At 36.5% G+C, this 25932-nt stretch overlaps 1 protein-coding gene across 1 annotated transcript in view; it reads right to left on the reverse strand.

The window, feature by feature from the left end:
- Positions 1-8753, reverse strand: part of LOC129009785 (pregnancy zone protein) — a 60099-nt gene extending 51346 nt beyond the window's left edge. The window contains exons 1-7 of the mRNA XM_054443339.1: positions 8618-8753; positions 4077-4260; positions 2842-3001; positions 2632-2684; positions 1640-1660; positions 1205-1373; positions 676-760 (exon numbers count right to left, since the gene is read on the reverse strand). Of these exons, the coding sequence (XP_054299314.1) occupies positions 676-760; positions 1205-1373; positions 1640-1660; positions 2632-2684; positions 2842-3001; positions 4077-4260; positions 8618-8700 (755 nt within the window). The 5' untranslated portion in view covers positions 8701-8753. The remainder of the gene's footprint in view (positions 1-675; positions 761-1204; positions 1374-1639; positions 1661-2631; positions 2685-2841; positions 3002-4076; positions 4261-8617) is intronic.
- Between the last annotated feature and the right edge of the window lie 17179 nt (positions 8754-25932).

Genomic DNA, 25932 nt, shown 5'->3' on the forward strand with positions numbered 1-25932 from the left:
CTAAGATATTTATAGATTCCTATGGCTTGCTTTAAAATATTAGAGCTGAAAAACTACTGTAGGGGAGGAAATGGGGCAAAAAGAACCTGGCAAATTTTACAATTTTAAAAATAGGTGATAGGTACATAAAATTGTATTTTACTTCTCTGTTAACTTTTGCACGTGATTGAAAATTTCCATTGTAGAGAGTTTGGAAAAAAAAAAGGTACTTAGGAGTCATAATAACCAAAATCAATGTGTGAACACCCAGCTTTATGAGACCATTTTTAGGACAATTGAAGATACTTTAGTGTAAACTTGGAATTAGTTTTGGAAAATTACTTCTAATTTTGTTAAGTGATCATGGTGTCATCGAAGTGGAAAATGTCTCTGTATTTTAGAGGTACATACTACTGCATGTACAGAAAAATATCATGATCTTTGTGATTTATCCTAAAATGTTAAAGCAAAGTATATGATGAAACAATACGGAAAGATGTTTATTGTTAAATCATAATTGTGTTTCTATTCTTTTATGTATTTGAAAATTTTAATAGTAAGTCATTAAATAAAGAGAAGTCAACGGAGTAATATTACAAAAGTGCTCAGGCAAAGTAAATTTATAATTTTGTACCTACATAATCACTCAAAATTGAGACAAAATATAAAGTTTTAGATAAAAACAATATAACTCACTCTCCACAGACTGTTATGTTCACTTTTTCATCCATAATACTGATTATCTTTGGCATCTGAACTTTGATTTCAAACTTGGGAAGCACTGTTAATAGAGATAATATGAATAAAGAAGGTTGGTAAACATTTATTGGAAATACAAATAATTTCAGTATGTCTATAATTTTTCCCAAAATAATACTCTGAATGTTAGATTTACTTTCCAATGTATCAACTTTAAGATGGTAAGGTTTAACAATTCATGCAGAATCTAACTGACTTCTTGAGCACAGCAGATCTCAGTGACGCTAACAAATGATGGTGGTTTCACTGAAACAAGAAGTTTCATACTTGGCGAAGTGTAGTTTGCTACTGAAAATCAGCAAGCTCTTATGAACTTCTGTGTTCACACAGTCCTAATGGTCTTAGAAGCAGGGAAGTCTGACTCTACTGCAAGTTCAACATATCTACGGGAAATTCAAAGGATTTAAGTGAGCTCACACTCTAGGAACTAAAATGTTATGCCTTTTTCATCTTCCATAATCCATACCAAATTCCTCCACGGTGAAGGGGTGCTCTATCCTTCCACCTGATTCTGTCTGTACCACCACCTTGTAGGAGCCCTGAATGGGCTCTGATGAGAGGGGAAAGGACAATTGATTGAGGCCACCCTCTAGCTTGAGACTCTGCCATTGTGCAATTCGATTTCTTCTTGGGTTCTGAAGGGAAACAAGAAGCATGGGCAGTAATCATTTAGTCACAATAGTCCTTGAGCATCTCAAATGATTTTGAAGGTGATAATTAGCATTGCCTCTGGAAAGACAAATACAGAAGGAAGAGAAAATACAATCAACCTGACAACTGGGAGTAGGAGGAATTCAGATCTGAAAATTTTTAAAGTAGTTCATCTGTCTGGAATATTATCAGAACCTCCTACTCTCTAAAAGTACTAATTTCCTTATAAGATACTTTTTCTGATACTTACCTCAAGGTATATCAGTGGAATCTATATGATAAAAGGAAAGAAGAGATGTGATTAGAATTCCAGCAAAGGCTACAATTTCAGACTTGTGATCAAGCAACATACTGAAGAAGAATACTATCTGTAGCTAAATTCAACAAGAAACATAAGAGAACTGGAAAAATCTCAGGGAAATTATTAAATAGTTCTAGGATGAGCATACACAATATATTCAATAATTATTATTATGTGTTGCCATTTCCCTGAAAATTATTATTGGTGAATGATATTATTGAATCTTTAAGTATTAATATTATTTGGATACTAAAATTCTCCTAGTGAATAATATGACTATACTGCTTAATTTCATAAATTGGGAAATAGATATTAATAGAGCTATGTGTCATTATGATTTAGACCTAACAGAAAGAGAATTCCCAGAACCATTTGGTTGAAAGTAAACCAAGAATATTTCTTCTAATTTCAACATTGTCTATTTTCTACCTATTAAAAACAGCTTTGTTCCTTTGCACTAATATTGAAGGTAAGTTGAAAAAAGGGAAATTCAATTAGCATAAAAAAGTCTTTGTGTATAATATATTTCTATACTATATGTATAGAATATATAATAAAATTATAATATGGTTTATTGTATATACCTATATATTCATAAAAGTATAATTCTTTGTTGCTTTTTAATCATAAATTCTTTGAAAGTATGAATATGAATAGTGCCTTTTTTCTTATGCTTCTTTAATATTCTTAATGCAGTGTGTTCAGAGAAACAAATGCAGCTATTGCCAGACTGATTAACTACTGTTATAAGAGAAAGAACTTCCTCATCTCTTGTCCCTCAATTTTTGTTTTGTATAAGACTGCAAATCTGTGCTGAGGCTGGAGCCAAGTTCAAAAACAAGTGTCTTTCATCCTCTCGCTTTTCTTGTACCTTTCTACCTCACTCTGGGTGAGTATTCCCACTCTACCCCCAACCCAAATCACAGATAGTGGATGCTTACCAGTTCATTTCGAGGGCGAAAAGTTTCATCCACGGAGACAACACGGAATCTTACTGGAAAAGTAGTTCTCCAATAAGATTCAGACACGATAAAGCAGGTAATTTGGGTAATAAGACAGGAGGCTACGGGGCTAGGATAATGGAGACTTTGGTGGTTCAGGTGGCCCTTCCTTCTCAGTGTTGCCCCAAACAGTGGAATTTCCCTACTTACCTGTCTGTCCTGGTTTGTACATGGGTTTGTCTGTCTGGACAAAGACCAGACTTTCGGTGTTCTTTACCAGAACTGTGTTCCTCTTCCTGAAATCTAGTGTAGGCCCTTTTATCCGGATGCTAAGGAATGCCACCTCTGAAGAGGCTGAGATCCTTGGGAGCTAAAAAGCAAAGGATTTTTTACTACTGAGGAACTGTGCAGTCTTCTCCCTCTGCATTCTTCAGTCATTGTTATTTCCTATCTCACCTTCAGCTTCACCAAGGAGAAGGAAGGTGTGACTATTTCTTCAGACATAAGAGTGAAGATATTAACGTGAGATAGAGGAATTGTATCAGTAAGAGTGGCCATCAATAGAACCCAGATCTCCATGGAGTTCACCTAGAGCTCTAGTTATTAAATTAGATGCCTTTTAACTGAGTATACATATTCCGAAGGAATAGAGAGAAACATCTCTGAAAAAATATGGGAGAGCATAGGAGCTGAGTATCCCAAGTTAGGCAATTTTAAAGAGGTACTAGGTGTTTGCTTAGGGTATCCTGCATGTGCAAAAAATTACGTTGCATGCAAAGTTTTTATCATGAAATTTTCATATGATCTATTTCTAGGAAATGTCCAGCCCGATCCTTAAAGAGACAGTTACAATCAAAACCAGAAAACTCCTCTAAGCCATGAAATTTTTGTGAACAATAGGATTATTATTTAGGAATGAAATTTAGAAGAGTATTTCTTCCTTACTCTGGTAAAAAATGCTTTGTTCCTTTATAGTTGAAAACTCACTATTTTTAGTCCTTTCTGAAGTCCTAACTACATTCTTTTTTTTCTTTTTTGAGACGGAGTCTCGCTCTGTCGCCCCGGCTGGAGTGCAGTGGCGCAATCTCGGCTCACTGCAAGCTCCGCCTCCCGGGTTCACGCCATTCTCCTGCCTCAGCCTCCCAGGTAGCTGGGACTACGGGTGCCTGCCACCACGCCCGGCTAATTTTTTGTATTTTTAGTAGAGACGGGGTTTCCCCTTGTTAGTCAGGATGTTCTCGATCTCCTGACCTCGTGATCTGCCCGCCTCGGCCTCCCAAAGTGCTGGGTTTACAGGTGTGAGCCACCGAGCCTGGTCCCTGAAGTCCTAACTACATTCTTAAAGTCATTCCTTCGGATTGCACACCAGAGCTCCATCACCACGACCTATAGAGCTCAATAAAATGTATCAAGCAGGGACAGCCAGCTGGCACCCTAGTACTCACAGTGAAGGAGACACAGTGGAATAAGTCCTTCTCGGCCACCAGGTCAGTGAAGAGGCTCCTGTTTTCCCCGCCAGACTCCAAGGAAGCACTTACAGTCACTGTCTCGTTCAGGTGGCTCAGAAGGACACAGCCCTTCTTAGGGGCCTCAGTGTGGAGCAGGGAAGGGACCAGCACCATATACTGCCTGGGAAAGGAGGAAGTCTAAATTAGAGAAAAACTGATGATAGTAAGCGTTTTCATCCATAAATGTGTTTTCATAACAATATGTATTAATTGGTGCAATCAGTTTTATTCCAAAAGTCAATGGACTGAGTCAATGGAGGTTCTGTCACAGATCAGCACAAAAATTTTATCTTTTACTCGTCGGTCATGTCTCAGCCACACAATCTGGAGCCATACAACACTGGAGGTTGCTTTCCAAGATGTTACAATTTCACAGGCATTCCTTGCTTTAAAGAGCAATCTGAACTCTTTAAACTTTAACTTTGAACTGTAAAAAGAATCTGAATTCTTGAATATATATCCATAAAAGTGCACGCACACAAACACAGACACATATATAATAAATTGGGAGTGATTATTCATTTTAAAAAGGACTTACATTAAAATCTGTCTAGATAAACATCACTTTGGAATGAACACCATGACTAGATTTACAGAAATTCAACTGAAAGAACTTCAGTAAGCATATATCATTACACAAAATAACACGTGTATATATTGCAAAATCATTTTCTTAATATCAGCAACACTGAAAAAAAGTATTTGCTGTTTCTCTTAGGCTCCTCAGATACAGCTCAGTCAAAGTCAATATTTAATCAATGAGTTTGAAAATTTTGTCAATTATTTACATGCACAACTCCCCACTACACACAAACTACACAAACACACACTGTATTTTATTATCATTTCCCTTTATGCTCAATTTCTTGAGGCAATTAATATTAATAATTTAATATTAGTATGTCCATGTTTATAAACATATGTTTGTTTCAGAATCACATGGGTGGATAGGTTATCTTTTTAATTAAAAAAAAAAAAAACAGGTTCAGGCTGGGAGCAGTGGCTTATACCTAATTCCCAGCACTATGGGAGGCTGAGACAGGAGAGTCACTTGAGGCCAGGAGTTTGAGAATAGCCTGGGCAACATTGTGAGGCCCCCCATCTCTACAAAAATAAAAATAAAAAATTTAGCCAGGTTTGGTTGTGTGGTGGCGCATGGCTGTAGTACCAGTTACTCAGGAGGCTGAGGCAAGAAGGATCACTTAAGCCCAGGAGGTTGAGGCTACAGTGAGCTATGATGGCACCAGTGCTTTCAGAGTGACAGAGTGAGACCCTGTCTCAAACTAAAAAACAAAAAAAAACCAAAAAAAAAAAAAACCAAGTTTATATGAGTACTAAAAGTACATAGTATTTTGAAAAGTCTTTTCTTTCTTATTTAAACTGTTGAATGTTTTCAGCCTTTCAGAGGCACAGGCAATTTTTTGTGTAAGCCTCACATTCTTGCCTTAGCTTTATTGATGAGTGTCTTTGTCTCTAATGCCCTCCACTCCATATTTTCCTGTCACTTTCCAGAAGCCTCCAACTCAATAAAATCTCTCCACACTCTGAACTCCTACGGGCTGAAAGAGAATGTGTTTTTGTTGTTGCTGTTTTTGAGTATCTGCCACATGACAGGAATTGTTAAGCTGTCTCTGTATTAAGCCGTTTAATCTTCCCAGCAATGCTGTAAGGTACATGCATGATACTCTCCATGTTCATGGAAGCTAAAACAGGAGATCCTCATCAGTCCCCAAAACTTGAATCCATAACAGATGGATGAAATCCCTGCCCCCATGCCAAATCAGTAAATCGTGACTAAAATGTAACTCTTCAAAGCTTTAATGATTCAATGATTCATGATTCAATATCTGCAGGGTTAGGCCATTTATAGAGTAAATTTGCAAGTAAAAACTATTATTTTCTTATATTATTTTACTACCCTTACTTTCCATTGCCAACATAAACTCTTAGTTTTTAAATTGTTTTCTGGACAGGCAATTTGACACGAGAAACCCAATATTGTTACTTTACAAAATTAATAGGTGTGAGACTAGGAGGAGAGAATCCAAGGGTAATTGAGTTGTGGAATCTGGAACTCAAATTTGGTCCCCTCATCCTCCACGTACTCTGCTCCAGCACACCAGTCTTGCTACATGTGTTTTAAAGTGTTCCTGGGAAAAACTATATGCCGTGAATTTCTAGGGCCACTCTTAAATCATCCAAGTTTCAGATGACTTTACTGTGTGAGTGGTAAGGTTTTGTTCTCTAGCAGAGAAGCTGAGGGCAGTTAAGTAACTCGCCGATAGTCATTCAACTAGTCTCTTATGTCTAATCTTTTACTGGTATCTGGATACTTCTGATCTCCTGATCACTGCTCTTTTAACAGCATAATAAATAATAAAAATGTATCATTTTTTACCTCGCCATCAAAAAATTTTTCCTTTAGTTCTTTGATCTTAATAAGAAAGTATACATATATTTATAATTTATTTACTATTTTTATTCTTATAAATTATAAGCCTAAAAGATATCACGATTAAAAATTAATTCCACATATATTTGATATTCTAAAGCACTATTTTATATGAGTTCAGTTAATATTTTTTAAATAGATATTGAAATTGGAACAAATCCAGGTTGACAAACTTGCCCAAGATTTCATTGGTAATAAGCTGCTAAAATGTTTTAATATATTACTCAATCATGAATGTTTGCCTTTTAAATATTTATTTGCCTTTTTAGCAGGGACTAAATGTAGCAAATATTAAAGTGATAACTTTTAATTTTCTCTTTTTCATTTTATTCCCCTGAAACCTTCATCTTTCTGAAGCTTACTGCCCCAAGGCAGGGGAGAATGGCTATTGGTTCTCTTTTGCAATCTCTCTCATTTATCACATCAAGGGTTAATTCTGGAGGGATGAAGTTAAGTTTTCTCCTTACAAAGGGAGAAAACACCCCTTCTGCTTGTGATAACTAGGGCATGAGGCTTGTTGTTCTTTGTTCAGTGGCAGACACAATGTAAAAGGATGGCTTCAATGGCAGCATGGTCCTATGTAGTGTAGGACTGCATCCAGAACCACAAATTGCTTAATGTTTCTGACGCAATACACGCTACTCGCTTTATCCATTCAGTCTGCTCTCAGAAAGCAAAATAGCCTCCACATGTTCCCAAAAGCTTTCTGGATGGAGAGCAGCTGGAAGTAGTAGCGCCCACAGCTGTAGAAGAGGTAGAGGCATAGTAGGGGAGAAATGTACTCCTACCGGTTGCCAGGAAATTGTTCAAGGATAAAGCCTGAAGAAAGCAGGAGACTTACTGGATTGGACTCCTTATTTCTGCTTTCTGCGCTTTGGCCTGAAGAAGGCTAATTGTGTTAGACGAATAAGGGTAACACACAGAGCAGAGGGACCCATTTTCCCTTTCCCCATTTGGGACTCTGTATCAGTCTGGAATACAGGAGATACGATAGGCCTCTAGAAGTGCAGTGAGGCTATGCAAGAGAGAGGTAGAAGTTTAACCTTTGCAGGACACCTCGGTGCCTATGTGCTATTATTGGACCCAAGAGTTCTCACCATTCTCTGGAAGAAATGTAAAGGCAGCTGGGTTAAGGCCAGGAATCTTAAATAGCCTGGACTGCAAAGGGGCAAGTGATCCTGCATCACAGGCTGTGTTGAAACAATAGCCATAGTATTTGAGTCAGGATGCAAAGATAGGAGTTCTATGGGATATGAAACAGCTGAAGTGAGACAGTCAGTTGGAGAGGACTGTTGGGTCCTGACCACACAAGAGAAACCAGATGGCTAAACTTCAACAGTGCATGCCAGCAAGTAATAAGAAGTCAGACTGACAGTAGCCAAGAAGGACGGAGAATTTTGAGACCAAGGACTCTGACACTTTTCTCTATTAGGAGTTAATGGAGACCACAATCCTCTAGACACTATAGAGGAGAGGAACTGGGGAGAGGTGGAAAAGAAGTCTTACAATTATTGAATTGTACCAACTTACAACTAGATAGGGTTAAAATTATTTCCCCCGCTTTGGTCCCCCACTGGGGGCTGTTGGTGAAGACTTGATACGTGATTGAAAAATAAAGGAGCTATACTTTCTGTATATATATATATATATATATATATATTATATATATATATATATGGCCTACAATACATGTTAAGTTGCACTTCACTATACATTTTGAGTATCTTTATATTCAGTGCCTTCCATCCAAAAGAACGGTTCTGTGAAGGTGGGATCTAGTGTTTTATTTAATCATGCTTCCTAGTGACTACTCATATTTATGACTCTGATTGGCCCAGTGTAGAAAAAATGATTTCAAGAATAGAGGATAAATGAAAGATAAACAAGGGTTTAACTGGAATAATTTCTTATATTTGGAAGGTATTGTAATGAGTGGAAATGTGGCATTTACAAAGGACGGCAAAGTGAAGACACAAGGGAGAGACTGAAACACACTCTGGAGGAAAGGGTCTTGAGTGAGACTTACGGTTCTGCAGAGCTTGAGTCACTGGCAGAAAGCAGGATAAGAAGTAGCATGAGACATAAATGAAGAAGTCTGTCTTTCCCCATTGTGAGGCATAAATCTCAGGGTTGTGTCCAACTCTCTGCCCTCAGCCTCGCCCCGGAGACCAGCTGAGTTTACCAGGCTTTATGCGGCCACTATCTGCAAACAAGCCCCACCCCAAGACCTCTGAATAGAGTTCAGAATTGAGCACACATTCCCTAAAAGGGTCATTACTCTCAGTGGTTGCCTCATTTTTCTCAAGGCTAAATTCTGATAGGTACTGAGGCATGTCTGGAGGATAAAATTCGTACTCCATTTAGAATGAACTTTGACAGCAAACCTCCTGATGAGGAACCTTCAACCTACCTTTCTCCAACTCTTTCAAAATCCTTACAAGCAGATGACAAAGGATGCTGACAAAGAATGTCATGGGACATGTTACCATGATAGTAACTCATGCATTGCCGATTCATTTCTGGGACTGAGTGAGTTATAACCATAGACTTTAGGGTTTTGGGGTTTTTTTTTTTTTTAGCAGTTGATTGAGTACATGGTCCTGGAAGAAAGTGACACAAAATAAGGATTTCAAGAGTAGAGGATAAATGAAAGATAAAAGAGATAAAAGATCAAAGACATTTTAGAAAGGAGTTATCAAAGATCACCCTTGCCTATTTCACAGCATTGACCTGATCAGATGCTTAATTGCTCCTATCTGTCCTTGCTACTGTCTGAGCACTCTAACATTTGAGTCCCTTAAACCATGTCATTGACTTTATCTGAGATTTTTTTTTTTTTTGAGCCATACTGTGTGCTAAGTGCTATTCTGGTGATTAAAATACAATATTGAACAGGATATTCAGTATCCATGCTCTCATAGAACTTGTGGTACAATGATGATCACAGATAAACCACCAGCAGATTTAATGCCATCCTTAGACTGCAGACATTGGTGTCTGTTTACATACTGCATTGCTTGAAACTTTATCAACTTTCTTTCTCTTTCTCCATATTTCAGCCTAATCATCCCTTCTTTGGAGAGCTAATTCCTGGCCACACTGCTTAAAGTGGATTCCTTCCTATTAGTTTTTATTTCACATCTCTGTTTCTTTTGTCACATTATCATAGAATGAAATAATTTATTTTAAATTATGAAATGTTTTATATATATATATACTCACAAATATAGAGAGCAAGATAAAAAAGCACTCGTACTTTACATGCACCCAACTTTAATAAAATTAAACACTTGCCAAGTTTGTTTAAGATCATTTCTTCTTAAGAAATGAAGGATGGCAATGGTAGTGCTCTTTTCAAATTTGTCTAGCAGCTTTTCCAGTTTTTACCAGATCCACCAACCCAAAAAAAGAAATAAAGCAAGACAAATATGGTTGGAGTTTCCTTTGTAATTCTCTCCAATCTCATTTCCCTCCCAATGTGTGGGATTAGGAAGTTGATATGTATTCTTCAAGATGTGTTTATGTTTTTAATCCATATTTATGTAAATAATATATAGCATAATTTTGTGTTTTGTATTTTATATTTTATATATATAAGTAGTATGCACATATTGTAAAATTTGTCATCACTATTATGGTTTTAAGACTTATTAGCATTGATAATGAGGATAAAATTTATTAATTTTAATGACCATCTATATGACATTCTATTGTATGAATGTGGCCGAACCTGATACTCTATTCCCCTAGTGCTGAATTTTGGATTCTTCATAGTTTTTCAACATTACAAATAATACTACTACAAATACGGTATGTCTACTTAAGCATATTTGCAAGAGTTTCTCTAGGGTATACAGCAGAGATTGGGTTATAGGCTGCATATGTATGTACATCTTGAAATCTATCAGATATTGCTAAATTGCTGTTCAGAGTGTTACATGGATTTGAATACCCATCTGCAACAGCGGATATTTTCAGTTTATTATATATTTACCATCATTTATTCTTCTAGGCATTTTACTTTTTATCAATCTGATGAGTGAAGCAGTATCTTGCCTTAATTTTCATTATTAATGACTTTACACATCTTTTCATATGTTTATGGACCATTTGAATTATACCTTCAGTTTGATATCTCAACACAATATGTAAAGGGTCTATCAGGAACATCTCCTTGACCCAATTTCGTGAGCCTTGGACTCTAGATGCTGCAACTGTATTTACTAAAGGCTTTAAAATATGCTTCTAAATCTCTCAGCCAAATATTCTGGAGCTGTTAAATACCCTAAGGGGAAATTGCCCTTAAACACAGAATTGCCCCTTTGGGTTGCTATGTTGCTTCTGAACTTTGGATTCATAATTCTTCACAGTCTTTGCTTTTCAATACCTCCAGTGAATATATATATAACCAACCATTCCTAGTTTAAGTGGGAAGTTTGGTCTCAATTACCTTGTATACCATTACTGCAAAGGAAAGTCCTAAGTGTGTATTTTTATTTTATATAAAGAGTATTGGAAAAAGACCTTGCCTGTTTCTTATTCTTTTTAGTTATTGCTAGTTTTAAAACATCCTCCCATGTTTATATGTACGTATTTTATTAATTGCATTTTATTACAGTATAGCCCTCTTTGGTGATCATCCAAGAGGTTTAATGTTCCCACTCTCCTAATGATAAAAACAGGATTGTCTCTATTGTAATGCCATGATCAAATAATGCTTTGATAAATATCTTTTTACATATACCCTTTGAGACAGGTAAATCCTCTTGGAAGATGCATACACAGGAGTGAGATTGTTGTATGAGATGCATGTACTTAAGTGACTAAATAGTGACAAATAACTCTCCAGAATGGTTGCATCACACCACAATTCTACCAGTAGTGCATGAGGATTTTCCTATCCCCATATTGCCACCAATACTCTAGCTTTTACATTTTTCTTCCAGTATTCCTTTAAATAAGCTTTCTGCTCATTTCCCTCTTTTCTCCTTCTAGGACTCCCATAATATGTGTATTTGCATGCTTGATGGTATTCCGTAGGTCCCTTATACTTTCTTCACTCTACTTTAATTTTTTTTCTTTTTTCACCTTTAATTAAACTATTTACATGACCTGTCTTCAAGTTACTAATTCTTTCTTTTGTGTGACTGTGTTTGCTGTTGAAGCTCTCCATTAAAATATTCAGTTCTGTTGTTATATAATTTTTGTGTGTTTTTTCTTAATGGTTTCTATTTCTTCATTAAACTTCTCATTTTGTTCATACATTGTTTTTCTAATTTTATTTAGTTGTCTATCTGTGTTTTCTTGCATCTTACTGAGCATCTTTAAGATGATTATTTTGAATTTTGGGGAGAAATTTGTAGATCTCCATTTGGGGTGGAGATTAGTTACTGGAACTTTATTAGTTTCCTTTGGTGGTATTATGATTGCCTGGTTCATCATTATCCGTGTAACTTTGCATTGGTTTCTATGCATCTGAAGGAGCAAACACCTTTTCCCATCTTTATAGACTGGTTTTGCAGGTAAAGATCCTCAGGATCCTCCTGTTGGGTTCCCAGGATTGACAGGATTGCTTCCAGAATTGTGGTCAACTGGAGGTAGAGCCAGGTCACATGGTTTTGCTGGGTCAACAGTGAGGTCTGTGGTTGGCAGGCCTGTTACCTGGGGCTGTAGTAGGCTTAGATTCTGTCTATTCCCTGGGTAAATTGGACTGCCTCCTAGACCTTGGTCAGTAGGTCTGGCACTGGGATGAGGGTCTACTTCAGAGTCCACAGATTGTGGGCTAATTACCAGATATGTGGATGAATGTGGCTTCCTCTGGGTCCTTAGGAGGGCTCCTACTGGGTCACTGGGTAGGTTCCTAGGCAAACAGTGCTGGTCCAGATTGCAGCTGAGAGAAAAGGGAACCAAGTAACAGGGCTGCCTTAGGGCCTACAGCTGAGACCCAGGTCTTCAGGCCTGCCTCTGGGTTCATGAATGGGCACGTGTCCCAGTGGGTCCCTGAGTGGGCAGGCTTGCTCTCAAATCACAGATGAGAGGGCCTGGAGCCAGTTTACAGTGCTGTTTTAAGATCCACAGTGGGACCAAGGTCAGCCTACCAGGGCACTTATGAGCATTTCTCCCATTAGGTCCCTGTGAGGGCAAGACTGCTCTTAGACTGCATCATAGAGGAGCTGGCACCAGATTTCAGGGCCATTTTAGGATTCATTGTATAAGAAAGTAGCCAATGATCTTTTCTAGTTTTTTTATGTTAAATAGTTATTTTCTTTCATTAAATGTTATAACTAATATGGATAGTCAAGGCCGTGGTAGAAACAGTAGTGACAAAAAACGTAACTGTCTATGCAAGATAATAGGACAAATGTTTTCCAAATGAGGAAAAGAGAGTAGTTTTGTCTTAAAATATCTGATTTTTCCAGAATGTGAAATGGAACAGTGAAAGAGAAAATCTGAATGAATGTACAATAAAGTTTGCAGGAAAGGAAATTATTTCCTTCATTTATAACATTGAATCTGAAAAAAAAACAGTAAATTTTCTCCATAGTTGGCTATTTTTTACAATTTTTAAATGGACACAAATTCCCATTACATAACATTTATTACATTACAGTGTACAATTCAGTGGCTGCTAGTATGCTCATGGTGTTATGTAATTATCACCACTATGAAATTATGGAACACTCCCATCACCCCCAAAAGAAACCACATACATGTTAGTAGTCACCTCCTATTTTCAACAAGTGGAAATACTAATTCGTGCATTCTCTGCAACCACTAATCTACTTTATATTTTTATGAATTTACCTATTTGGACGTTTCATATTAATAGAATCATAATATATGTGGCTTATGTTGTGTGGCTTCTTTCACAAAGCATGATGTTTTCAAAGTTCTTCCATGTTGTAGCATATATATAGTACTTCATTCCTTTACATGAGTGAACGATATTGAACAATATTCCAAGGTATGGACGCACCACATTTTGTTTATCCATTCCTCAGTTGATAGACATTTGAGTTATTCTCATTTATTAGCTATTGTGAATAATTCTGCTATAAATATTTGTATACAAGTATTTGCATGAGAATATGATTTCTTTTTTTTTGGGAATATATACAGGAGTGAATCTGTGGGTCATATGGTAGCTCAGTGTTTAACTTTTTGCAGAACTGCCAGACTATTTTTCACAGTGGCTGAAACATTTTAAATTCCCACCAGCAGTATATGAACATTCCATTTTCTCCACATTTTTGGCAATATTTGTTATTCTGTCTATATTTAATTTTTAGAATGATAGCCATAGTGGATATAAAGAGGTATCTCTTTATGGTTTTAACTTGTATTTTCCTAGTGAATAATGATTTTGAGCATATTCTCATGTGCTTACTGACCATTTATGTATCATCTTTAGAGGAACGTCTGTTCAATTCCTTTGCCCATCTTTTAATTCAATTGTTTATCTTTTTATTGTTGAATTGTAAGAGTTCTTTACATATTTTGGATCTTTGATCTTTATCAGATATATAATTTGCAAATATTTACTCCTGTTCTGTGAGTTGTCTCTTCACACTTGATAGTGTCCTGAGACACATAAAAGTTTTTAGTTTTAATAAAATACAATTTAAAATATTTTTTGGTTCATTGTGCTTCTGATGTCATATTTAATAAATTATTGCCTAATCCAAGGTCCCAAGGATTTATACCTATGTCTCCTCCTAGGAGTTTTATTATTTTAGCTCTTACATTTGGGTTTGTAATCGATTTGAGTTAATCTTTTGTATATAATGTGAGTTAGGGGTCCAACTCCAATCTTTCTTTTGCATATGGGTATTTGGTTTTTTCACCATTTATGTTGAAAATATTATCCTTTCCCCATTAAATGCTCCTGGCACCCTTTTCAAAAATAAACTGACCAAAAATGTGTGGATATATTTATGGACTCTCAATGTTCTTCCATTGATCTATATATCTATCCTTATGCTAGTACCATGCTGTCTTGAGATTGCTAGAGCTTGTGTCATTAAGTTTCAGAATTAGAAAGTAGAAATGCTCTTAGTTTTTTTTCCCTTCACCATTGTTGTGACTAATATGAATCTTTATAATATCCAAATGAATCTTAGAATCAGTCTGTCCTTTCTGTATAAAAGATGGTTGTAATTTTGATGGAATTGTATTGAATCTGTACATCAATTTGGGGACTATCTTTGTTATCTTAATCCGATTAAGTCTTCCAACTCGTGAGCATGGAGGTATTTTAGAGTTCCTTACTCTGCCTTTTGTGCTAATGTCACCTTTTGCTCAATTTTAATTGGCTTATTAATTTAAAGGTTTATAAAAGATTTACTGACAAATATATTTATACAGAAATAATTTGACTTTCTTTTTGTTAAATGACATATTGGTTTTAGAGTGCTTAACAAAGTTATGAGATTATTACTTATTTTTTGTTGCAATGCGCCCAGGTAGCAGTTATTTGATGTTTCACTAGAATATTTTTCTCTGCTTTGTGTTGACTTTACAGTCATGTTACCTTTTCTAATGCTAATTTTAAAATATTTGCTTGTCGTTTTGGTTACATAAGTGTAACTGAGTATTACTTCTTGGGCGTATAACACTATTTAATGAAGTAACCAGTGGCAACTCTTGCTTTTGCCTTCCAAAAATAGAATCCTAAAAAAAAATTTTTAAGTCAGTTTTAAAATCAGGTATTTGATTTTTTCCAACTGAGTTGTAGGAGTTCCTTATATATTTTGAAAGTTAACCCATTTAACCCATTATCAGATATATGATTTGAATTTTCTTCCTCTCATTCCATAGGTTTCCTATTCATTTTGTTAGTATTCCAATAGAAAATTTTTCCCTCCTCCATTCTTACATTATTGGTTATACTAATAAATTAATCTCATTATGAAGCAGATTATTGCTTCTTTATGCTTGCTGAAGGCGTCTGGAAAGAACCCTATTAGACACTGTGAACTTTGATATTTCAAAGAATGGAACCTTGAATTCAATCCTCTGAGGTGTTGTTCTTTTGTCAACTTTCAGATTGTACCAGTGGCTTGAGGCAGGATTTCCAAGACTCTTTTTAGTTCAGAAGCAAACATACTTCCTTAAAAAAGAATGCTTGACACAAGATCAAACAAAAGAAGAATTATTAGGACTGAAAAAAAACTGAGAAAAAAATTAAATTGTGATTACTTTTTTGGAATATGGTAGGCATTATTTTAATTATGTTTTTAATAAATATGAAAAAAGTCCTTTCTCTTTCTTTTTATACAATATGTAACTCTTAATTTAGTAGATTTTACATCTGTGGATTGAATTAAACATTTTTAAATGATATCTGATTTTTGTGGACTCCATTAGAATTCAGAAAAAAAGGATACTTTTACTGAGTCTCCTTACTTTTCATGGCCTATAGTTATTTACATTATTTAATAAAAATCTGTTTTCCTTTTAACCTGTATATAATTGGATACACTGATACAATTATATTAAAGTACATCTGGTGTGTTAATATTTGAAAATACTCATTTAATCAGGCATGAGAAGCCCACTACGAGAGGACTTCAAAAAGTCCTAGGTATCCTAAATATATATGTACCCAATACAGGAGCACCCAAATACATAAATCAAGCTTTTATAGACCTATGAAGAGACATAGATTCCTACACAATAATAGAAGTAGACTTCAACAGGGCATTGACAGTATTAGATCACTGAGGCAGAAAACTAACAGAGATATTCAGGACCTGAACTCGACGCTTGACCAAATGGACTTAATAGACATCTACAGAACTCCCTACCCCAAAACAACAGAATATATATTCTTCTCATTGCCACATGGCAAACACTCTGAAACTGTCCACAAAATTGTCCACATGGTTGGATAAAAGAATCTTCAGCAAATTCAGAGAAACCAAAATCATACCAAACACAGTCTCAGACCACAGTGCAATAAAAATAGAAATCAATACTAAGAAGATCCCTTAAATCCATACAATTACATGGAAAGTAAATAACATGCTCCTGAATGGCTTTTGGGTAAACAATGAAATTAAAGCAGAAATCAAGAAATTCTTTGAGAACAAAGATAGAAAATACCAGAATGTCTGAGACACATCTAAGCAGTGTTAAGAGGGAAGTTTATAATGCTAAACACGCACATCAAAAAGTTACAAGATCTCAAAGTAACAACCTAACATCATATCTAGAGGAACTAGAGACGTAAAAGTAAACCAACCCCAAAGCTAGCAGGAGAAATGAAATAACCAAAATCAGAATTTAACTGAAGGAAGTTAAGATGCAAAAAAAAACAAACAAAAAACAAAAGATCAATGAATTGAGGAGTGGATTTTTGAAAGAATAGATAAGGTTGATAGAACACTAGATAGACTAATAAAGAAAAAAAGAGAGAAGATCCAAATAAGCACAATCAGAAATGAAAATGAGAATTTACCACCAACTCCACAGAAGTGCAAAAGAACCTCAGATACTACTAAGAACACCTCTGTGCAAACAAACTAGGAAACCTATAAGAAATGGATAAATCCCTGAAAACATTCAACCTCCCAAGACTGAACCAAGAAGAGACTGAATCCCTGAACAGAGCTATAATGAGTTCCAATATTGAATCAGTAATCAAATGCCTACAAACCAGAAAAAGCCCAGGACCAAATTCACAGCCGAATTCTACCAGATACATAAAGAAGAGATGGTACCATTCCTATTGAAATCACTTCCAAAAGTTGAGGAGGAAGGACTCCTCCCTAAATCATTCTATGAGGCTAGCATTATCTTGATACCAAAACCTGACAGAGACAGAACAAAAAAAGAAAACTTTAGGCCAATATATTCAACGTACATAGTTGCAAAAATCCTCAACAAAATATTAGCAAACCGAATCCAGCAGCACATCAAAAAGCTAATTCATTGTCAGGTGTATAGATTGTGAAGATTTTCTCCCACTCTGTGGGTTGTCTGTTTACTCTGCTGACTGTTCCTTTTGCCATGTAAAAGTTCTTTAGTTTAATTAAGTCCCACCTATTTATCTTTGTTTTTATCGCATTTGCTTTTGAGTTCTTGGTCATGAAATCCTTGCCTAAGCCAAAGTCTAGAAGGGTTTTTCTGATGTTATCTTCCAGAATTTTTATGGTTTCAGGACTTAGATTTAAGTCCTTGATCCACCTTGAGTTGATTTTTGCATAAGGTGAGGGATGGGGATCAAGTTTCATTCTCATACATAAGGCTTCCCAATTATCCCAGCACCATTTGTTAAATAAAATGTCCTTTCCCCATTTTATGTTTTTGTTTGCTTTGTCAAAGATCAGTTGGCTGTAAATAGTTGGGTTTATTTCTGGGTTCCCTATTCTGTTCCATTAGTCTATGTGCCTATTTTTATATCAGTACCATGCTGTTTTGGTGACTATGGCCTCATAGTTTAGTTTGAAATCAAGTAATGTGATGCCTCCACAGTTGTTTTTGTTTGTTTGTTTGTTTTTATTTGTTTGTTTTTGTTTAGTCTTTCTTTGGCTATGCGGGATCCTTTTATGTTCCATATGAATTTTAGGATTTTTTTCTAGTTCTGTGAAGAATGATGACGATATTTTGATAACAACACAATTCGCAATTGCAAAAATATGGAACCAGCCCAAATGCCCATCAATCAATGAGTGGATAAAGAAATTGTGGTAATATATATGATAGAATGCTACTTAGCCATAAAAAGGAATGTATTAATGGCATTCACAGCAACCTGGATGGGACTGGAGACTATTATTCTAACTGAAGTAACTCAGGAATGGAAAACGAAACATTGTATGTTCTCACGCATAAGTGAGAGCTAAGCTATGAGCATGCAAAGGCATAAAAATGATACAGTGGACTTTGGGGACTTGTGAGGAAAGGGTGGGAAATGGGTGAGGGATAAAAGACTACAAACTGGGTTCGGTGTATTCTGGTTGTGAGGCTGGAAAATAGGGTCTGGAGGCAGGGAACATAAGGCTGATTCACACTTCAGCTATAACAGGAAATATCCTCTCTATAAGGCGTAGGCCAAGTAAATGACTTTGTAACTTTACTTCATCTTCTTCATTTACATAGGGCGTACCCCAAGTAGAGGGTATTTAAACTCCCAAAAGTTCTGTAATGGAGGCTTTGAGTCCCTATGCTCAGTCCCGCTCTTACACCATGGAATGTACTTTCATTTTCAATAAACCCTTCATTCCTTCCTTGCTTTGTTAGTGAGTTTTGTCCAATTCTTTGTTCAAGACACCAAGAACCTTGGATACTCTCTACCATTAATGTTTGTGTGATGGGTGCACCAAAATCTCACAAATCACCACTAAATAACTTACTCATGTAACCGAATACCACCTGTTCACCAAAATCCTATGGAAATACAAAATAAAAAATAAATAAACCCATGCCAAAAAAAAAGCTAATCCACCATTATCAAGTGGGCTTTATTCTTGGTTCAACATGCATGAATCAATAAATGTTATTCACCACATAAACAGAATGCCGGACTAAAAAACCACGTGATCACCTCAATAGACACAGAAAAGGCTTTCAGTAAAAATCAAAATTCTTTCATGTTAAAAACCCACAAAATCTAGGCATTGAATGAACATACTTCAAAATAGTAAAAACCATGTATAAAAAACACAGCCAACATCATACTGAATGGGCAAAAGCTGGAAGCATTCCTCTTGAAAACTGGGATGAGACAAAGATGCCTTCTCTTTTTTTTTTCCATTTTTTTCTTTTTAATTTTTTTATTATTTTTTTTATTTTATTTATTTTATTATTATTATACTTTAAGTTTTAGGGTACATGTGCACAATGTGCAGGTTAGTTACATATGTATACATGTGCCATGCTGGTGTGCTGCACCCATTAACTCGTCATTTAGCATTAGATATATCTCCTAAAGCTATCCCTCCCCCCTCCCCCCACCCCACAACAGTCCCCAGAGTGTGATGTTCCCCTTCCTGTGTCCATGTGTTCTCATTGTTCAATTCCCACCTATGAATGTACCACTCCTATTCAACATAGTACTGGAATTCTTAGCCAGCACAATCAGGCAAGAGAAAGAAATAAAAGGCATCCAAATAGGAAGAGAGGAAGTTAAACTCTCCCTGTTTGTGAATGATATGATTCTATATCTAGGAAACCTCATCATCTCTGCCGAAAAGCTCCTTGATCTGATAAACAACTGATACCCAAGGCAATCCTAAGCAAAAAGAACATAGCGGGAGACATCATAGTCCCCAATTTCAAACGATACTACAAGGCTACAGTAACCAAAACAGCATGGTCCTGGTACAAAAACAGACTTACAGACCAATGGAACAAAACGGAGAGCCCAGAAATAATGCCACACACTTACAACCATCTAATCTCTGACAAAGTTGACAAAAGCAAGCAAGGGGGAAAGGACTCTATTCAATTAATGGTGCTGGAATAACTGGCTAGCCATAAGCATAAGATTGAACCTGGACCTCTTGCTTACACCATATGCAAAAATCAACTCAAGATGGATTAAAGACCTAAATGTAAAACCTAAAACTATAAAATCCTGGAAGATAACCTAGAAAATACCTTTCTGGACATAGGCCCTTGTAAAGATTTCATGATGGAGATGTTAAAAGCAATTGCAACAAAATCAAAAATTGACAAGTGGGACCTAATTAGACCAAGGAGCATCTACACAGCAAAAGAAACTATCAACAGAGGAAACAGTCAACCTACAAAATAGGAGAAAATATTTGCAAACTATGCATCTGACAAAGGTCTAATACCCAGCATCTATAAGGAACTTGCTTAAGAAATTAACAAGCAAGAAACAAAGAACACCATAAGAATGTGGGCAAAGGACAGGAACAGACACTTCTCAAAAGAAAACATTCGCGTGGCCAATAAGCTTATGAAAAAATATTCAACATCACTAATCGTTAGAGAAATGCAAATCAAAACCACATTGAGATACCATCTCACACCAGTCAGAATGGCTATTAGATGGTGGCAATGTTGTAGAGAAAAAGGAATGCTTATACACTGCTGGTGGAAATGTAATTTAGTTCACCTATTGTGGAGAGCAATTTGGTGATTTCTCAAAGATCTTAAAATGGAATTACCATCTGACCCAGAAATCCCATTATTAGGTATATACCTAAAGAAATATAAATCATTTTACCATAAAGGCACATAAATGCAGTTCATTGCAGCACTATTCACAATAGCTAAGCCATGGAATCCATCTAAATGCCCACCAATGGTAGACTGGATAAAGATAACATGCAACATACACACTATGGAATACTACACAGCCATAAGAAAGAATAAGATCATGTCCTTTGCAGCAAAATTGGTGGAGTTGGAGACCATCATCCTAAGCAAACTAACACAGGAACAGAAAACCAAATACTGTATGTTCTCACTTATTAGTGGTAGCTAAACATTGAGTACACGTGGACATAAGGAAGGAAACAACAGACACCAGGGCCTACTTGCACGTGGAGAATGGAAGAGTGAGGATTGAAAAACTACCTATTGGGTACTATGCTTTTTACGTGGGTGATAAAATAATTATACACCAAGCCCCCATGACACACAATTTATCTGTATAACAAACCTGCACATGTACCCTTGAACCTAAAATACAAGTTAAAAAAGAACAATTTTTGGTAAGGGGAGACTCTGAAAAAGAGTATCAGAAACTAAAAAATAAGGTAAAATGATGGTAGTACATTCTTTCAATACTATTTTGGGGTAAGGGTCACTTAAGTATTATCTAGGGGAATATCCTTAGTTCATCTCATTATTTATCATAAAGATTCCAAACGTACTAAAGTTACTTTTTGACTTTTATCAAGTACCGGTATAAATCATTTCTGGCCAATGGAACAGAAACCTAAGATTTTTACCATATTGTAACATTAACCAGTTTTATACATAACATGACATTCTTATCCTAACAGATTTTTTGTTTGTTTAATTGTATGCAAATATCTTAGTTTTTTAATATGCTCTTTGAATTGGTAATAACATCCTACTGGTTATTTCTTTGACATGTGCGTTGTTTTGGATATTTGCCTAAGAATCATGGTTTTACCCTTTTCAAATTATGTTTTTACAAAAAATTTGTCAAAATAGACAGTTACCATAGTTGGCCAGGTGTGGTGGCTCACACCTGTAATCCTAGCACTTTGGGAGGCCAAGGTGGGCGGATTGCCTGAGGTGAGGAGTTCAAGACCAGCCTGGCCAACATTGTGAAACCTCGTCTCTACTGAAAATATAAAACTAGCCGGGGGTGGTGATATGTGCCTGTAATCCAGTTATTTGGGGTGCTGAGGCAGGAGAATCTCTTGAACCCGGGAGGCAGAGGTTGCAGTGAGCTGAGATCCTACCGTTGCACTCCAGCCTGGGCAACAAGGGCAAAACTATGTCTCAAAAAAAAAAGAAAGAAAGAAAGTTACCACAGTTAATAATACTTACCTATGAGCCTCAGTATGAATTATAAAATATTTTATAGAAAAGTACTCTTTATACGATTTGACAAAGGCATTCTCTTTTATTTTCAATAGTTTACTTTTTTATGCCTGCTACAAAGAAGCAATTTAAGTTTTCATTCAGCTGCTCTGTGATGTGGAAAGAGTATTTTTGGGCCAAGTGTTATTCAAGTGTACTGATGATGAAAGTCTTTTGCTAATATATTAACAGACTTTGAATAATCAGAGATCATTTACTGGAAATGGCAAGTTTCATCTTGTCTGATTAAGTACACATTAAATCTTGGCACAGATTTTCTTAGGCAAAACTTTGCTCAACAATAACTTGAATCCACATAGAACCCTTGCCTTTAGTACCTTGAATATTCTTTGTTATCTCATTAATTCCCATTCCTAAATTTTACAAGATTTCTGAGACTATTAAGTAAAATGCATAAAGATATTTCTCATATTATTGTTGTTTAAGTGACTCCTTTATGTTTTAAAAATTCCAAAGAAAGGTATTTAACAATACTTCTACTTTGCATTAAATAATAATCAAACATCCCCTTGGGGGTGTGCCAGGCAGATTAAAATGAATAAATCAACACTTCACCCAAACATTCATGTATAGATTTGCTTTTTTTTTTTTTTTTTTGAGATGGAGTCTCGATCTGTCACCCAGGCTGGAGTGCAGTGGCACGATCTCAGCTCACTGCAAGCTCCGCCTCCCGGGTTCACGCCATTCTCCTGCCTCAGCCCCCCAGTAGCTGGGACTACAGGCACCCGCCACCACGCCTGGCTAATTTTTTTTTGTATTTTTAGTAGAGATGGGGTTTCACCGTGTTAGGCAGGATGGTCTCGATCTCCTGTCCTTGCGATCTGCCCGCCTTGGCCTCCCAAAGTGCTGGGACTACAGGTGTGAGCCACCGAACCTGGTCAGAGTTGCTTTTTTATTATAAAGCATCTTTTAATTTTCCTTATTACCACAGAAATAAACAAGAAAATTCTTCCTGAAGAACTTTAAGAACACAAAGAGATGTGTCTTTTCTGAGATAAGCTCTAAGCATGACAGAGGGTTAGAAATGGATAGCTGAACCCCACATCTCAGATTTTATTATTTATTATTTGTTTTTATTTTTTTTAATAGAGATGAGGTCTCACTATGTTGCCCTGGTTGGACTCCAACTCCTGGGCTTGAACAATCCTCCACCCTCAGCCTCTTGAGTAGCTGGAACTATAAGTGTAAGACCACGGCACTGGGCCAGATTTTAATATTTGTTTGCTTATTTTAAATTATACGAGATATTTTCTTTCCTTCTTTCTTTTTTTTTTTTTTTGAGATGGGGTCTCGCTTTGTTGCCAGGCTGGAATGCAGTGGTGCAATCTCGGCTCACTGCAACCTCCGCCTCCCGGGTTCAAGTGATTCTCCTGCCTCAGCCTCCTGAGTAGCTGGGACTACAGGCGCACACCACCATGCCCAGCTAATTTTTGTATTTTTAGTAGAGATGAGGTTTCACCATATTGGTCAGGATGGTCTCGATCTCTTGACCTCATGGTCCACCTGCCTTGACCTCCCAAAGTGCTGGGATTACAGGCGTAAACCACCACGCCCAGCCAAGACATTTTCATTGTTAAATTAAACTCGGCGGAAATATGTAAAACATGTATTCTTCCTCCACCCAACCATCTGGATCTGCTTAAAAGACAATTAAAAATTTGCTAAGTAAACTTGGCCAATGAAGGAAAAGATACTATTTTAATTGGAGATCATAGTAGTTTTCTAGGACTGCCATAACAAAATACTGCAAAGTGGGCGGCTTAACACAACATACATTTATTCTCTGTTGGTTCTGGAGGCTCACAGTCCAAAATCAAGGTATTGGTAGGGTCATTATTCCACAGAACACTCTAGGGGAGAATCTGCCCCATGCCTTTCTCTTAGCTTCTGGTGTTGTGAGCAATCCTTGGTGTTACTGTGTTTGCCCCCATTATTACACAGAGTTTTCCTTGCGGTCTGTCTGCATCACCTTTCCTCTGTACACGTATCATTTCTTCTTGTAGGACACCAGTCCTATTGGATTAAGGACCCACACTACTCCAGTATGACTTTATCTTAACTTACATCTTAATTACGTCTGCACGGACCCTATTTCCAAATAAAGTATCTTTTTTGGGGGGCACAAATCAAACTACAACAAGATCATTTGTATTTACCTTTCTGATAATTGCTAACAGTTCCTTTTGCAAGATAGAGGCCATTATTTCCCATGTAGAACTCATTGAATGCATAAAATGTACTTTTAAACAAGTTTTGCTCAGTCCCCATACATAACCATTTTTTTTCCTTCCCATTTATTTGACTTTGGGAAAATATCAAAATCTTCTTCCTTAAAGTGTTTGTGAAACATTAAGCAACTCAAGCCAGGTTTGAGTCAAAATGATTTTTCTAGCTCATGTTTCCTACTGGTGTGTGCTGACACCTTAGTGTTACTCCATTTCTCCTCTAATTCTCTACCTACAGGAATAGGCTCACTCAGGCACTGACACACTTAATCACTCCTTTGTTTTAATGAGTGCCTACAACCTTCCCAGTACTGTGTTGGGTGAACAGGCTGCACAGACATGATTAAGATACAGGTTTGGCTTTCAAAGAGGTACGACTATATTGATGAGAGGAAAATAAATCATTTTTTTTCTTTTTTAAAATTATTACACTTTAAGTTCTAGGGTACATGTGCACAATGTGCAGGATTGTTACACATATATACATGTGCCGTGTTGGTGTGCTGCACCCATCAACTCGTCATTTACATTAGTTATTTCTCCTAATGCTATCCTTCCCCCATCCCTCCACCCCGCGACAGGCCCGTGTGTGATGTTCCCCATCCAAGTGTTCTCATTGTTCAATTCCCACCTATGAGTGAGAACATGTGGTGTTTGGTTTTCTGTCCTTGTAGATAGTTTGCTAAGAATGATGGTTTCCAGCTTCATCCATGTTGCTACAAAGGACATGAACTCATCATTTTTTATGGCTGAATAGTATTTCATGGTGTATATGTGCCACATTTTCTTAATCCAGTCTATCATTGTTGGACATTTGGGTTGGTTCCAAGTCTTTGCTATTGTGAATAGTACTACAATAAACATACATGTGCATGAGTCTTTCTAGCAGCATGATGTATAATCCTTTGGGTATATATCCAGTAATGGGAATGCTGAGTCAAATGGTATTACTAGTTCTAGATCCTTGAGGAATTGCCACACAGTCTTCACAATGGCTGAACTACTTTACAGTCCCACCAACAGTGTAAAAGCATTCCTATTTCTCCACATCCTCTCCAACACCTGTTGTTTCCTGACTTTTTAACGATTGCCATTCTAACTGGTGTGAGATGGTATCTCATTGTGGTTTTGATTTGCATTTCTCTGATGGCCAGTGATGATGAGCATTTTTTTCAAGTGTCTGTTGGCTGCATAAATGTCTTCTTTTGAAAAATGTCTGTTCATATCCTTTGCCCTCTTTTTGATGGGGTCGTTTGATTTTTTCTTGTAAATTTGTTTGAGATCATTGTAGATTCTGGATATTAGCCCTTTGTCAGATGAGTAGATTGCAAAAATTTTCTCCCATTCTGTAGGTTGCCTGTTCACTCTGACGGTAGCTTCTTTTGCTGTGCAGAAGCTCTTTGGTTTAATTAGATCCCATTTGTCTATTTTGACTTTTGTTGCCATTGCTTTTGGTGTTATAGTCATGAAGTCCTTGCCCATGCCTATGTCCTGAATGGTATTGCCTAGGTTTTCTTCTAGGGTTTTTATGGTTTTAGGTCTAACATTGAAGTCTTTAAACCAT

The sequence above is a fragment of the Pongo pygmaeus genome, chromosome 10 (genome assembly GCF_028885625.2).
Source record: "Pongo pygmaeus isolate AG05252 chromosome 10, NHGRI_mPonPyg2-v2.0_pri, whole genome shotgun sequence".
In the NCBI taxonomy this organism is placed as follows: Eukaryota; Metazoa; Chordata; class Mammalia; order Primates; family Hominidae; genus Pongo; species Pongo pygmaeus.